Genomic DNA, 15,031 nt, shown 5'->3' on the forward strand with positions numbered 1-15,031 from the left:
CTGTGTGGAATGTTATTAAACTGTCTGCACCCCCCCACCCCCCATGCATTTTCTAAGGTTTACTCATTATAATTGTTAATTTTCTTTTTCCAAATCCGCTTTTAACAGAAAGCTGTTAGACTGGCTTCAGGAGCCAGCAGCAGGCCGGCTGGAGCCTAGCGGGGGAGGGAGAGGGTCGTGTAGGGGCTGGGGCCGGGGCTGGGACCTGGGCGGGCGGGTGGGAAGCCTTCAGGAGGGGCCCAGGCAGAGACTGCAGTGACAGTGCCCTCCCCGGGCTGGTTGAAGCACCTCACTGGTGACGGGTCTGAGAGCACGTGGCTACGTCATGGAAAGCCAGTCTTTTCAATGCAAACTTCAACTCCTCCTCCTCCCTCTAATGCCTGTAACTCACATCCGAGGCTGGGCGAGGAATCCGGAGGGGAGATTTTCCTCATGCTCACGGTGGTTGGAAACTGGAAGAGTGAGAGGAAGGAGGAAGGGGATTTGTGGAGCTCTCTACCTACTACGAGACTGACCAGGGGAGGGGGCACCTAGATTTGCATCTTTTCTTCCTGGTGATTGAGAACTGCAGGTTCAACCCGATCCCACTGAGCACTGGCGATTGATTATTAAAAAGAAAAAGAAAGAAAGAAAGAAAAAGAAAAAAAAATCGACACTGGGAGAAGGGAAGCTCTGTCTTCGGCTGCCAGACTCAGTCCCGGAGGTGGTATTGGTGTGTGAGTGTGTGTGGTGGTGGTTTTTTTTTTTTTTTTTTTCTCTTCTTTCCTTTTTTTTTTCTTTTTCCTTTTCCTTCCTTCCTTCCTTTCTTTCCTTTTTTTCCCTTCTCTCCTAGGGGCTACACAATGGCAGTCTTCTCTCAGTAAGATGAATCCTGCTTTGCCTTCTGCAGATCCACCCATCCTCATAACGATCAAGTAAAAGGCTATGGTTTTCTCTTCGGGGATCTTTTGTGCATTACTGCTCTCCCTGATTAGTTTTGGTCTCAGTTGGGATTTCTTTGCCTTTTTGTTTGACTTCATGCTGAAAAAGGATTTTTTTCCCAACCTTTTGGTAATAATCCAGTGGTGATCGAGGGGGGATAAATCATTCACCCTGGCCGAGAAAAAACAATCACTGAGAAGTCTCAAAGAAATATACCACGTGAGGGGAAAAAACTGGGAGAAGATCCGGAATATTATCGTTTTTCCTATGGTAAAACCGGTGCCCCTCTTCAGGAGAACTGATTTCAAATTATTATTATGCAACCACAAGGATCTCTTGTTTCTCAGGGTGTCTAAGCTGCTGGATTGCTTTTCGCCCAAATCAATGTGGTTTCTTTGGAACATTTTCAGCAAAGGAACGCATATGCTGCAGTGTCTTTGTGGCAAGAGTCTTAAGAAAAACAAGAACCCAACTGGTAAGCAAAACATGCATCATGTTATGTTTTTCCTCATAATAACCTGTCTGTTGCTCATCGAGCTAGATCTGCAGTTCTGCTATGCAGGAAGGCAGGGAAACATACAAGGAACCAGGACAGTGTTGCATATAGAGGTGCTGCATGAATAAACAAGTAGCAGCTGGATCCGCGTCTGCGAACCCGAAAACCATTATCAGCATCTCTTGGCTGTGACACGATCCATCACTAGGAGGGCGGAGGAAACTTCTTTTTTTTCCTAAATGTATTTGGTTGCCTATGCTTGGTGGAATATTGAAGGGTGCTACGGTTTAAGGTTGTGCCCAAGGCAGCCGAAGCTTCGGTAGTTGGCAGGAGCTAAAGCGACGAGCTCTCCCGTACTTCTGCTGCAGGTTCGGGGACGTAGCACTAGACTTTCTGATTAGCTTGCACAATATTCGCCACCTCGATCACCTTTACCAAAGTAAGAGAGGCCCCCTCCCTCGCGGCCCCGCTCCTCCGTCAGCCCCCGCCTCCCTCCCCCGTCTAGCTCTCGGTGCCCGAGTATTAACTCATTCCCTCTGTCTGCCTCTGACACATCCTGCCACTGGGAATACTTGAGCAGGGTTTATGCCTGAAGGGAACCCCGGGCAGAGAAGACAAACCCAGCCCCTCTCGTATATGTCATTTAAATCCCCTCTTCAGAAAGCACTGTCAAACCCTGCGTCTGAGTCCCACCGGGGGATGAGTGGGGCAGAGAGTCCCTGCTTTAAGTCTCCTGGTGATCATGCGCTGGGATTCTAAAGGGCTCCAACAAGGAAACTTGCAGTACATTACATAAGAAATGCAAATGCAGGTGATTTGGGGAGCCGGCGAGGGGTTCACTTCCCCTCCTCTCTGTCTGAAGCGTTTGGGGGCGGCCGAGTTGTGGGCGAGCAACTCGGGGGTGGCCAGGCCGGCGGGCTGCATGGTGGCGGCCACCACGGGCGAGGAGGCTGCGTGCGCCTTTCCCGGAACAGCGCCTGCTTGCAGCCAGGGGCTAGGGGAGTCCCCCGACTGAGTTTAGGATGGGGAGGGACCGGCCCTGTGTTTGTGTCTGGAGCTGTGTGGGGAGGAGGGGGCGGGACCGGCTGTCCTGCAGTGGCAGCCCGGCGCTCAATGCTCTGGAAGCTGGCACTGCGGTGCAGTAGATCATGGATCTCTGTGGCCACCCTGACACCCCGAGCTCAGCCAGGGGCCGCGTTGGTACCCGGAACCCACTCTGCTGGGCAGCAAGTGGCTGCCCGCTCCCAGCCTCTGAACTTTGCTAACGCAGCTAGTTGGGGTGGTGCGCTCTGAGGGGGCTGCCGCCTGAGGGTGCAGAGGGAGCAGAGGAGGAGAACAAGGTGTGGGTGGGCGGGGAGGGAGGCAGTGGGCGTGGAGGCTGAGCACCCTTTAAGCACCACTTATGCAGCAAGAGGGAAACAGAATTTTTAGTCTGTCCTAGAGGGCCGCTGCTCACTGATGCTCAAGTACTCAGGCGGAGGAGGTTGCCCCCAGCTGGGGTGCTGAGATGGCAGTGGAGATTTTGAGAGTTGCCTTTGCCTGCCAGGCGCGCTCCGTGGTGCAGCAGACTATCTCTGTCCTGGAACCCTGGTCCTTGTGCTCCAGCTCTATCCCTGGTCTAACCATCCTCCCACCCCCACCCTTATACCCTTCTTTGGCCTAACTTCTCAGCCTTTAGCAGCCCTGTAATAGTATTGCCCCCCTGAGAATTGCCCAGGGGAAAAGCAGTATTCACCTTTCCATGTGCATTGCTATTTCAGCTAGGAGGTGTCCCCCAACCTCCAGCATCCCAGGGACACTTGCTGAGGCTTGCTTCCAGCAAAACCAACCCACATCTGCAACACCATTTCACAGGACTTCCCAAAGTGGGGCAGGTCCAGGGCTGCAGTTGGGAGGGGAGGGGCTCCCGCTTCACACCTTAAGGATCCTGGTTTTCTGAAGCCCTCTCATGTCCTCCTGTGAAAAGATTTAGCTGTCTTCCCAGAAAGGACTACTTTTGTAAAAGCATTATTGTTTAGATTTGGCCATTTGTCTAGGGACCTTGAAGTTAGTCCTTCCATAGTACCTGAGAGTGGGAAATAATTCCCCAAGAGCAGTGTATCTTTGCAGGCCTTTCTGTTTCTTTTATACATGATTTTACTGAAAACACTAATTTCCCCCTAAACACCATTCAAAACATTTTTATTACACTCCCCTCACCCCACCCACTTTCATCTCTCTGGAATAACCCCACCCCCTTTCTCAGGCTTTTTGGAAAGTGTTAAACAAATGACAGTTTATTTTTAGAGCAATTTAATTGGCAGCTTATGAATACTAAAGTACTTGTGTATGAAGTGCCGGGTTAACTCAGGATGTGCCTTACAACACAACCAATCAGGGAGTTTAATCTTAGATTGCCAGTGATTTGAGTTCCGACATGGGGGGTTGCAGCATTTAGTAGATTTTTTAAAACTGGGACATTATTATGTCACACTATCTCACCTTCTAAAAGTTTTTCTTTTAAGCTTGAATCAAACTCATGACTAGCCATCCTCTTTTAGTATTGCACTTGGCAAGTTCCATTCTCCTTCTGCTATTAACATGAGGACTAAAATCGTTTGCAGGTTTTTGATCCCAAGATAGCAGTACAACTAAGAAGTTAATTGGGTAATTAGAATAAAACAAAGACTAAAATCCTTTTAACTGTTAAAACCAAAAAGAACAGATTGACTACTACCTATTATGTTATCTTAAATCTAAAAAGAGGACAATTAACTGGTTTCAAACTAAGACGCTTGGCAGAGTACTGCAAGTACCAGTAAATTTGGTGTAAATCACCTCTTCTTATTTCAGAGATAAATATTAATTTTTCTTCCCAGTCTCCGCAAATTATGCAGCGTGGGGTAGTTTGGTCAAAAATTCCTAGGAGGAATTTCAGAGCACTGCTATATAATCAAGTTGATGTGAAAATAAGGAGATAATAAAGGTGTGAATTTAAGGATGAAGTTATTCACCTTCCCAAAAGTTATTATTAGCTTCATAGTGCTTACAGTTGTTAATAGTTGTTTTTATGTAAAATTTAACTGGAAAAGAACATGCAAAATGTATTTGTGTTACATATACTTAATGTAAATTGCAATAGTTTAAAATCTTGGATATAAATTTGCTATCATCCTAAAAATACCCAGTATGGCACAGTTCAACTATTATTAGAGAATGAACACCCCTCCACACACACACACTTAAATGTCCTATTTTTCCCCACTTTGAGTAGAGCAATAGCCATGCATTTAGAATAAATGTTACCTGCTGCAACTTTAACTGTATGAGTCATGCAAGGTGACTGTATTTTGGGCAAATCATTGGACAGGAAATACTAAGTCTAAGTCATTTATATTGCCTGGAGGAGACTTGATATATTTCTTTGAACCAGTATGATAGTTTGTACTGACCAGTGTGTATAACAGGCCAGTCTGGAAAATAATCTAGGTCACTAATCTTGAAGCAAAGCGTGAGAAGAATGTGCTTGAAAGAATAAAGTCCAGGGCTGGGGATGTGGCTCAAGCGGTAGTGCGCTCGCCTGGCATGCGTGCGGCCCGGGTTCGATCCTCAGCACCACATACCAACAAAGATGTTGTGTCCGCCGGAAACTAAAAAATAAATATTAAAATTCTCTTAAAAAAAGAATAAAGTCCACAATAAAGATAAATAGTAAAGTAATATCATTGCCATCTGTTCAGACACATAGTTAAAAAAAAAAAAAGCAAAGAAAGCAATGGCCTCTCAAATGTACACATCTGGTAAGCGACCACAGGACATCCTCAAGCCCCTGTTACTTGCTAGGATTTTGGGCATGGGTCAGTGGCAAAGAGCATAGGCGTGAAGAGGATGTCCTAGACCTAGTTTTGCTAAGTACTTCAGAACATCCCACAAACTCGTGGCTCAGAGTGTTTCTTTTTCTGAGCTTAGTCTCTTTCTCTGCCATGTAACTGCAATGGAACCATCAGGACTTGGTAGTACCAATCAGCACTTTCTATTTCCTGTTGTTTTTAGCTTTCAGCTCTGCTTTTGTCTTTCACTAAGCTGTTTCAGGCACCAAAGGTACCCAAGACACTTGGTAGGTCACTATTATTCACTTAGATATACACTGTATTTTTAAAGCTACTTGCTTTACATCTATTGCTGTCATGGAATTTTAAAGTAAGAAAATATGGGGAGAGGGAAGTAAAAGAGTAAGCACTTTTTACTCAGCTTGCAGACTCATTCTGGGTTTTGTAGAGTAGGGTGAACCACAAATGGGATACAGCTTCTGAATTTCTACACACTAAATATGTGGCAAACCAAGATGTAAAATTCAGACTGCATTCTAGAAGACCAAACAGGTCGAAGGTTCTTCTTCTAACATGTTTGGCTTTGGGAGTGGGGTTCCATGTACGAGGAGTTGTCCCTTAGACTCCATCCAGGAAGCTTTAGTTACTGAGGGAGCAAAATGAGTTGCGCAGAATTGTGCCACTTTGAAACCCAAAAAATGGCATTCAGATAGGTTTCTGAATACTGACTTATTGGTAGAGTGGATTTTTCTTTTTTGAAATTTCTATATAAGTTAACAAATATAAAATTCAATGCTTAATAATCTAAACTTAGTTTTAATAATAAAGATGACTTTGGCTGTACCCACATACAGCCTGTTCTTCTCTTAGCATCCTTGACTGAGAAAATTCGTTCAAATGAAGCATTACTTTCAGAAGGTGCTGAAGCTAATCCTATACTATACGTCACATTTCCCACACTGAACCACTTTTTAAAAATGTTCGAACCCAGTCTTCCACGTTTTAGTAACACAAGCACTAGAGACTTTTGTGAAATGTTCTTATATTAAGGTAACAAGGACAACAACCAATGTTTTCACTCCTTTGCACATTTTGGCATCATACCTCACTCAAATTGACTCATGAGTTTTCTATAAATACTGTGTAGATGTCTCAAAATGGAAGCATTTAATCAAAATAGTTTCTTATGCTCTAAAAGGAAGCAGTTGGGAGGTTTAAGCAGTATAGTAGGATCTCCTTTATTAAGTTTTAAACCATTGCAATGTGCTTACATTTGTAATAAAAACTTTTATCCCAACTGGTAAGAACGTTTTACTCCCTTTCAGTGGGGACTATGGGTCAGGGATATATCTGCTTACATATCTACCTATCTAGTGTTGTAATCTGTGTGGTTTTCATGAGGTTTTAGTTTGTATACCATGCACCAGATTTAGTTATGAGTTGAACTTGGGCACTGAAGGGCAGGGAATTTCCTGGGGGAGACTTCTCAGTTCCTTAGTATACCTCTAGAGATACAAACATACTTTTGCTATTATGCTTTGGAGGGACCAACTACTTCCTGATATTTTCCCTGAATATTTCTCTAGTTGCCACAAACTAATTTCTTTACTTAAGTCAGAATGTAAAAGGTAGGATGATGAAGGGAAAAGAAGTTAAAAGGAGGAATTCTTAGGGCTTTCTAAACCTGGGGGACAATAGGAGGAATAACAAACACATGTTTTATGAAGAACATGGAAGCTACTGTTTGCTCAACTAAAATCATCTAAGAAAATCTACCCAACAACTGTTGGGCACTACAGTCTTTATCCTTATCTCCTGGCAAAAACTCTGCTTATGACAGGAGGCAGGTTCTTAATATATTTCAGTAAAATAAATAGGGCAAAACAGGAGTCTCTGAAAAAAGTGAACTCTGGGACTATACCTGATAGTATTTATGCTTACTTCTTTCTAATAGGGCTACCCAAGAATGAGGCTTCTAAATGATAAGAAACAAAAAAATAATGGTGAAAGGTGTCACTGGTGTTAACATCAGGCTCTTCATCGGCTGTGGTAGGCCACCTGAAACATGGTGTGCAAACATGCCCTGGCCACAGTTTATAATACTCTTCCTTCTAAATCTCAAAACTTGAGGCCTGCAATCTATTCCTCACACTTGAGCTTTTCTCAAAAATACAACCTAAAGAGCCAATCACATTCTTGCCTTCAGGCATGCTCAGCCTTAAAATCTCAAAAGGTTGGTGCACCATTGGGTGCACCATCTTTCATTTTCGCCTCCTTTCCTGTAAAAGTTGAATGCATTGTTCTTTTCTCTTTTGCTCTCCTGCCTCTGAAGACGGTCACTGGGATCCTCTTTGTGGCTAAGGAACCTATTTCCATCTCTTGAAAGCAGTCGCCCCCTATCATTTCATTCTCTCGCAGTTGTAAAAGCACTCATCTTCGAACTTGAGAGCGCCTTGTCCTTCCAAACCCTGCACCATGTGTTTCTCTTGCTCCTTTTGGAGCCACTTTAGAAGGTGGCGGTGCTGGGCCGCTGTGGTCTCGGCTCAGAGGCCTGGAGTTTGTGTCGGGGACGGGAAAGTTTGGCAGAAGCCACGGCTTTGGGCAGAGAACTGTGTCACGATCTGTGTTCTGCAAAGCCTGGCGCCGGCCAGCGCCGCAGCCCTCCTCGGTCCTGTTTGCACACTAGGTGCCCCTCGGTAGGTAAGCTGGCCTCCAAGGTGGACGAGGCAGCCCTGGAGGGCGGGCGTGCCGGGACGGCCAGCGACCCAGGCCCCGCCACCGCCTCCGCTCGCTGGACGGCACAGCAGCGCGTCCCCTGCCACCGAGCGCCGGGGGCTCCGCTACGCAATGCGGCGGAAGCGGCCCGTTGGAGCTGCCGTAGCGCGGGAAGTTTCCGTTGCCACGGAGATGACCTCTGACCCCGGGAGCGTCTTCCATGGCCAGCGCAGCCGTTGCTACGGAAACCGCGGCGGCCGGAAGCCGCGGCGCTGGAGCCACTTTGCGCTCTGGCCGAGCTCCGGGTCCTCGCTGGCGCCGGGCGCGGCCCCTGTGCACCTGGCGGCCTGAGCGCTGGAGGGAAGTCCTGTCCCCACCCACAGGTGGCCGCTGTCCCAGGCCGCTCCCCAGGGCCAGCTCAGGCCTCGGGACCGATTGGAAAGAAGGACGGAGCGGAGCGGAGCGTTCGGGCTTGAGCCCAAGGCCTTGCCCGCAGGGGATGAGCTGGGTGGTCTCAGCCTTGGGCTTCTGGGGGCTTGTCTCCTCTGCTGCAAGGACATTGGCATTGAGGAGGCCAAGCTGGCCCAGCCCCAGCTTGTTGCAACGCTCTAGGCTTCAATAAACTTAGGTTTTTACACCCAGTCTCATGTCCCTCCTTTCCTGGTACCCCTCTTGGACTGTGTGTGTAAGTAGGATTCTAAAGTCGGACTGTATCAGACACAGCCCCCTTTAGGATCCTGAACAATCTGCGCCTCTTACAAGGGTGGCCACTGTGCCAGGGCAAGGAGTGACTTCCAGGAGCTAGTTATGGAATTGTAGGCGCAGGCGCAGCCACTTTGAGCCTTGGATGAAGAGACTCTTGTTTTACTGGGGACACTCTGGGAAGCGCCTCCTGCATGTCATTGAGTGTTGTGGTTGGTGCTAAAATAGATGGCATTCCACCATTTCCATTGTATCTCCTGATGTCCTTTCCTTAGAGACTTCTAAACATTCTTGAGGAGTGGGGTGACCATTGACGCTGGCTTGTTTTTCTTTCTTTCATCTTTGGGTTGTTGGAAAGAATCACTTAAGTGTTACCTGTGTTTTAAAACCTCATTTGTAAATGAAGACGTTGAGAAAATTATTTTCAGGGTGTATTCCAACTCTGAAATTTATAAAGTGTTTTACTGAGTAATAACTATAATCTCCCTTTAAAACTTAATGAACATTTAAAAAGTGTCACTATGTTCCAACTTCATGCTGGAAGTGAAGGGGTGAAAAGAGTTCTTCCCTCAAGGAATCTGCAGGAGAGAAGAAGAGCTGGATCAGTTCTGATGGTGTGATAGATACTGGGAGCTGTAGGCAGATGAAGGAGTTTTAAGGCCAAAGAAGAGGTCCTGGAAGGCCTATTGGAGGGAATACAACTCAGTTGGGAAGAACCACTGGGAGTTAGTCTCTTGGGAAAGGCACCTGTGTGCCAGAAATTATAATACCACTGGGCAGTCAGAGGATGTTTGTAGGAATTGGCAGGTGGTGGGATTAGAAAGTTCAAGAACAGACTGTGCATTCTGTGTGACACAATCACATTTACCCTTTAGAAACCCGTTCTGGCCACTGGGGGAAAAGTATCTTTGAGTTAGTCAAGATGGAAGGTAGAGAGGCCATAGATGAAGCAACTAAGGTAGTGAGTCATGATGTGGTTCAAACTAAAGTGCAGGAAAGGAAGTAGAGTCCATCAAAGCGGCGGGTTTAAATTTGGGAAGTAGGATGAAAGAAGATTCTAGAATTTCTACCTACAGGTTTTGATTGGACCAGTGTTGATGCCACAATCCTTTGGCCATTTGTCAGTAATGCATCCCCCGTCCTTGAAATGTAGTAAAACCTCTCCTGACTTCATATTGCGGAGCTGAGGAAACTTAATGGCAAGTCAGAAACTTCAACAAATTTCTAGGTTAACATTCAAGCCGTCAGTTTTAGGAGAGTTGCCCTGGATAAAGAATTCATTTGTTTTGACTTCAAATCTGAAAATTCTTAGGAATGGGAAAAATGCTTTACAATAAAGATGACTCACAATGATTTTTAGTGATTTTTTTAACAATTCTTTTATCAATAGCAGGTGTTTTTGTACAGAATACTTTGTTCTGTTTGAGAAGTCAAGCCATGCATTACAAGCTAAGTTTTCAGATTAACTATTCAGGTCTGGCAAGAAGAGAAGGAAGTGTGAACTTTGTTGAATTTACATATGTAAGTGTATGCACCTGCTTTTTAGATAGAAATGAATGTAGTTGTAATTAAAATGCCTTTTCCCACTCTGTAACATCTCTCTGTACAGTTACAGCGGCTCACTGAAGTATGTGTAACCTTTTTGGTAATACTCTCTTAGCGTAGCTTGGGAGGGCTTATTATCTCTATTCTTTCCACTTCCTGTGTGCAGCAAATGGTATACTGTTGTACTCTAAGACATAAGAAACATGAAAAAAGAAGGCTTAAAGACGAAAAGAAAAAATAATATCCCTTAATTATGATTTTTTTTTGAAACAGCCACTTAAAATCTGCAACTCATCTTCTAAAGTTGTATTACTATTGTGCAGCAGGTGTTGTAATTGTTAAGCAAAGAAATTAAACCCTCAGTCACTATCATTCTGCTTCAACTTTTTTTTTTTTTAATTTGGGGCATATTAAAAGCAGGAACCCAGTATGATTGAATATTCTCCATGCTCTTAAATGATTTTTTTTCTGGGAATTTATATTTTTTATTAACTTAATTATTTTTTCTGTTACATTAAAAATATTATCCAACTCATGGCTATTAAGGAAATAAACTTTCTTATACCTCAGACATATAATAATGGATATGAAATAGAGGCAATACTTTAAAACTTTTCTTTATTAACTGATACATAAAAGCATAAAAATTGTACAATTTGATGAGGTTCCATGTGAAGCTTTTATACATGTATACATGTTTAATGATATAGGAAATACTTTTAGTGGAATGATATTAAATATGACAAATATTTTACAGACGCAGTAACAGATTTTATGTAGGGTATCATAGTCTGGTTTCTGTTGCTATAACAATACCTGAGACCAGGTAATTAATAATGAATAAAGGTTGATTTAGCTCCTAGTTCTGAAGGCTGGTAAGTCCAAGAACATGGTGCTGGCATCTGCTTGGCATCTGGTGAAGGCCTTCTTGCTGCATCAGAACATGGTGGAGGGCATCATATGATGAGGCAGAGTACATGTGCCAGTAGATAACTTATTAATCCATGAGTGCATGTTCAACTTCCTAGATTTTTTATAAGCATTAACAGAAGCGTCCTAATTATTTTGAACCCTATATAATTATACCTAAGCTCTAAGTAAGTGATAATCATAATTACTTTTTTAGAGAATATTTTCTGTGTGCTAGGCACACACTTACTTACCCCATTTAGCCCTGAAAACCATAGGTAGGAATTTCTATTATATTTCTGTTAAAACTTATGAAGCCCAAATGTGAAAAGGTTAAGGAAGTTTCCTGAGACTCTCCAGCCAGTAATTGAGGGATCTAGGTATATATCCAAGGGATCTTACTCCAGAATATATACTCTTAAGTCTTCATATTGCAGCTGCCCCCTAAAAAGCATATTCCACAGCATTATGTGAGAGTGATCCATAATTTGTTTCTGTGAATCATTCTGATCTGAAACTAAAAGGAGATGCAGTATGTTCAGTGTTTAGATGTCTAGAATTTTAATTATTTCTTATGAAGATATGATTTACATATATTGAAATACATAGTTATGAACTTTACAGCTTGATTTATTTTGACAATTGTGGGCATCACTGTAACCAAGACCCCAATGAAGATAAAAAAACATTCCCACACCCCAGGAAACTCTGCATTTCCATTCATGTCTTACCCACATCCTCTCTGAAAGGCAACCACTGCTTTGATTTCTCTTGCTTTAGCTTGGCTTGGCTTCATTAGATCATGAACTTCTTGAACTTTTGAGTTATTATTTTTGTCATTGTGTGATGTGTAGAATTGATGTGGTGGCTTCTGTTTTATTTTGTAAACTAGAATCTCCTAATTGAAAAGACTAACTTTTTAGTTAACATCTAGAAGTCGTCAGGAACTATCAAGGGTCACAGTTTACAGAGCTTGCCACAGTTAATGTAGATGCTGGTGAAAGACAGGAAACTCCTGGAGCAGAGAAAAAGTACTTAGGACTCAGTGTATAACAGATAGTATGAGCTTCAAGTTGTCATCAGTCCCCTTGTTACCAGATCCAGGATTTGGGCAGTGCTGAGTGACTCAGTGGATGTTTGTACACAGTGGATTTGTGTCACAACTGAGAAACTTGGAGTTTAGGAAATCCCTACTCTTCAGAGGCTTCTAGCAAAGCTGCCTATTTTTTATCCTTCAGAGAGACAGTATGTTTATTATCCTGGTCAAGAAACAAATGTGTCCTCTAATTTGGAGGGAGACCCCATCCCTGGATTCCAAGGCTGTTTGCTATGCAAATATCCTTGGGGAGATAGTCTGGTACAAAAGCTGTTACAGGACATGTAGAAATGTCATGGGTAAGTTGTCATATAAATCTACTTCTTCAAGACAACTCTTTCTTCCCTTTCAGTGTGTCTCAGTGGTGCCAGGCTATTTCTATTGTTACAATAATGCTCTTTGTCTAGAGAAATACTTTAGGTGGAAATTAACTTAAAAATGATCATGAGGTTTTGAGAAGATGGACAATATAAAAGTCTTATGTGATAAACCTACCTGCACTTAATGACTAAATATGTAATCCTCTAGGATGAACCTCTAACCATTCAAATTTACATTTAGTTACTGAGAGAGATTTAAAATGTGAGTACTTAGTCCTTGACTCATAAGTTCTTCAGCTAAATGTACAGATAGTAATAGGTATGAGATGGAGTTCATGGAGTTCATACAGAAGACCCATTTAGGATGAAAGGGGAAGAAGGGAAATCTTTTATAGAAGCGTGACCTGATGTGACTCCTGAAGGCATGTTTCAATTAGCAGGGGAGATAAGCATGTTCTTGGCAATGGGAAGATGTAATTTATGTAAAAGTCAAAGGCTAGACTTATTTATGATAGAGTGAGAGGTACGGATTGGGGATTCATGGGAAAGTTAATGGAATGGTGTTTTTGGGATTAGTGGAGTTATAGTTTGAAGTCTGAACGCCTGGTGGAGAAGCTGGACTGGAGTTATTAAAATTAGTGAACTAGAGAATGTTTCCGAAAAGGGGAGTAAGATGATTGAGAATTGCAAGATTATGGGTAGAAAGTGTGATGGATGCAACTGAGTATGGGGAGGGGGAGTATTGGGAGGAAGGAGTGATTTGTGTGATTAGAAAGCAATCAAAGAAAATGTTGTTCTGTCAGTTAAAGATGGGAACCAGGGATTGATGAAAGGATGGTTCTGGGTGTGTAATAGGAGCAGAAGGAAAGTCACTCACCAGTCAGGAATGGATTAATTGAAGACCCACGCTAAGAAGTTGTGGGGGCACAAAGAACCACGCTTCTCTGAACTTAAAGATGGGTGAAGTAAAAAGTGTGTGTGACGGACACTGGAGTCACCTTTGTGGAGGCTCATGAGATGATTTATTGAGAATGTGAAACAGGAAATGTAGTGAGTGGTTACGTCTATGTCCTTGATAGTTAGGTACAGTGGATAGGTAGGTGAACTTACGCTATCTAATCTCTTATATAATTTGAGGCCACTTTTCTAGCTCTGGAGCCTTTCTAAACAAGGGGAGAATGGGTTTTGGTACTCTCTTCAAGGTGTAATACTAAATCACTGTGTAGTACTTAAAGGCAGCAATTTATTTCCTTGCAACATGATGTTTTCTAGTGTCACGCCACAATGGGGAAAGGAAAAGGGTCACAGCCTATTCCTTGTATTAATACAAGGGATTTTTCATCAACTTTGTTCACATTTTTTTTTCCTGTTGGAGTTCTAAGGTGCTGATCCGGCTCCAGTAGTGTCACATGTTTTATCAGCCCTTGATGATCATTGTTTAGTGGAGTCATGCCTTATAGAACAGCTTGCTAACAGCACAACTTTTGGAAATGAATTTTGTTTTTTCTGCTATCTTCTAATTTGATTTGTGTTTTTTTTTGGGGGGGGTCAGTATCTGTGCTCCGGATGTTGTAATGTCATAAAATTTTATAAAAGAATATTTTAAGGAAGATGTCTTTTATTAAAACAAGATCAGTTGGATTATTAAAGACTAGTAGAGGAAGGGAACGGGGTGGGGGGCAGGAGGGGAGGAAGTACTGGTGATTGAAATGGAGAAAAATGTTATGTGTATTTGTGAATATGTCAAAATGAACCCCATTATTTTGTGTAAACATAAAGTACCCAAAACATTAAAAAATTATTAATGGCTATTCAAACTTTTCAATAATGTTACTAGTAATGTCTTATAATCATTAGTTTCCATTTCGTTGATTTAGAACTGGGATCCTTATTAGGGATTATAGTTTCTAGAACCAATACTCTTAGGATCACAAGTACAATTCCCACAAAAGGGGAAGAGGTTCATTGTAGGCGGTGATTCCAGTCGTGGATATACTGTGGTAGGAGCAGATTGACAGCTTAAACCTGAATTCTGTTATTTCAGTGGATGAGTGGTGACTTAGTCAAACTTTTTGCAACTTAAGGTAAAGGCAATAGACAGTTGCACTGTATCAAAAGTCTGAATGCTGTAGTGTTAAAGGGTCTGAGGTTGTGCATTAGCATGTCTTTGAATTAAAAAGTGAAATGTTTATCCTTTGCACAGAAAGGTTCCACTCTGGACTCCCGGTCCACTCTGTGTCATTTGGGTATATACCTACTTTCTCACTGTCTCTGATGCTCATTAACTTGGATTTCTGAGAGTCTGAGGGAAGGAAGTTAAGGTCATTCAGCTCCAGCTGACTTACAACCTTATTCTTTTATTTTTATTATTCAAAGTAGAAGGACACATTGTCTATCTCTGTGCACCTTAATAACAGGTTTTACCTAACAATTCTTTCATTTCTGTTACAGTTTTAATGTAAGACAAATCTTTGACTATTCCTTTCTTGTACTCTTTAAAATTTATAATTGTAGAAAT

General features: G+C 42.8%; 1 protein-coding gene across 1 annotated transcript in view; it reads left to right on the plus strand.

The window, feature by feature from the left end:
- The first annotated feature begins 323 nt into the window (after nt 1-323).
- Nucleotides 324-15,031, plus strand: part of Fgf14 (fibroblast growth factor 14) — a 657,991-nt gene continuing 643,283 nt past the window's right edge. Inside the window, exon 1 of the mRNA XM_046454899.2 lies at nt 324-1,396. Within this exon, the coding sequence (XP_046310855.1) occupies nt 1,189-1,396 (208 nt within the window). The 5' untranslated portion in view covers nt 324-1,188. The remainder of the gene's footprint in view (nt 1,397-15,031) is intronic.

The sequence above is a fragment of the Marmota monax genome, unplaced genomic scaffold (assembly GCF_021218885.2).
Source record: "Marmota monax isolate L192 unplaced genomic scaffold, Marmota_monax_Labrador192_F-V1.1 WCK01_AAM20220418_F8-fsc00026, whole genome shotgun sequence".
NCBI classification, from domain to species: Eukaryota; Metazoa; Chordata; class Mammalia; order Rodentia; family Sciuridae; genus Marmota; species Marmota monax.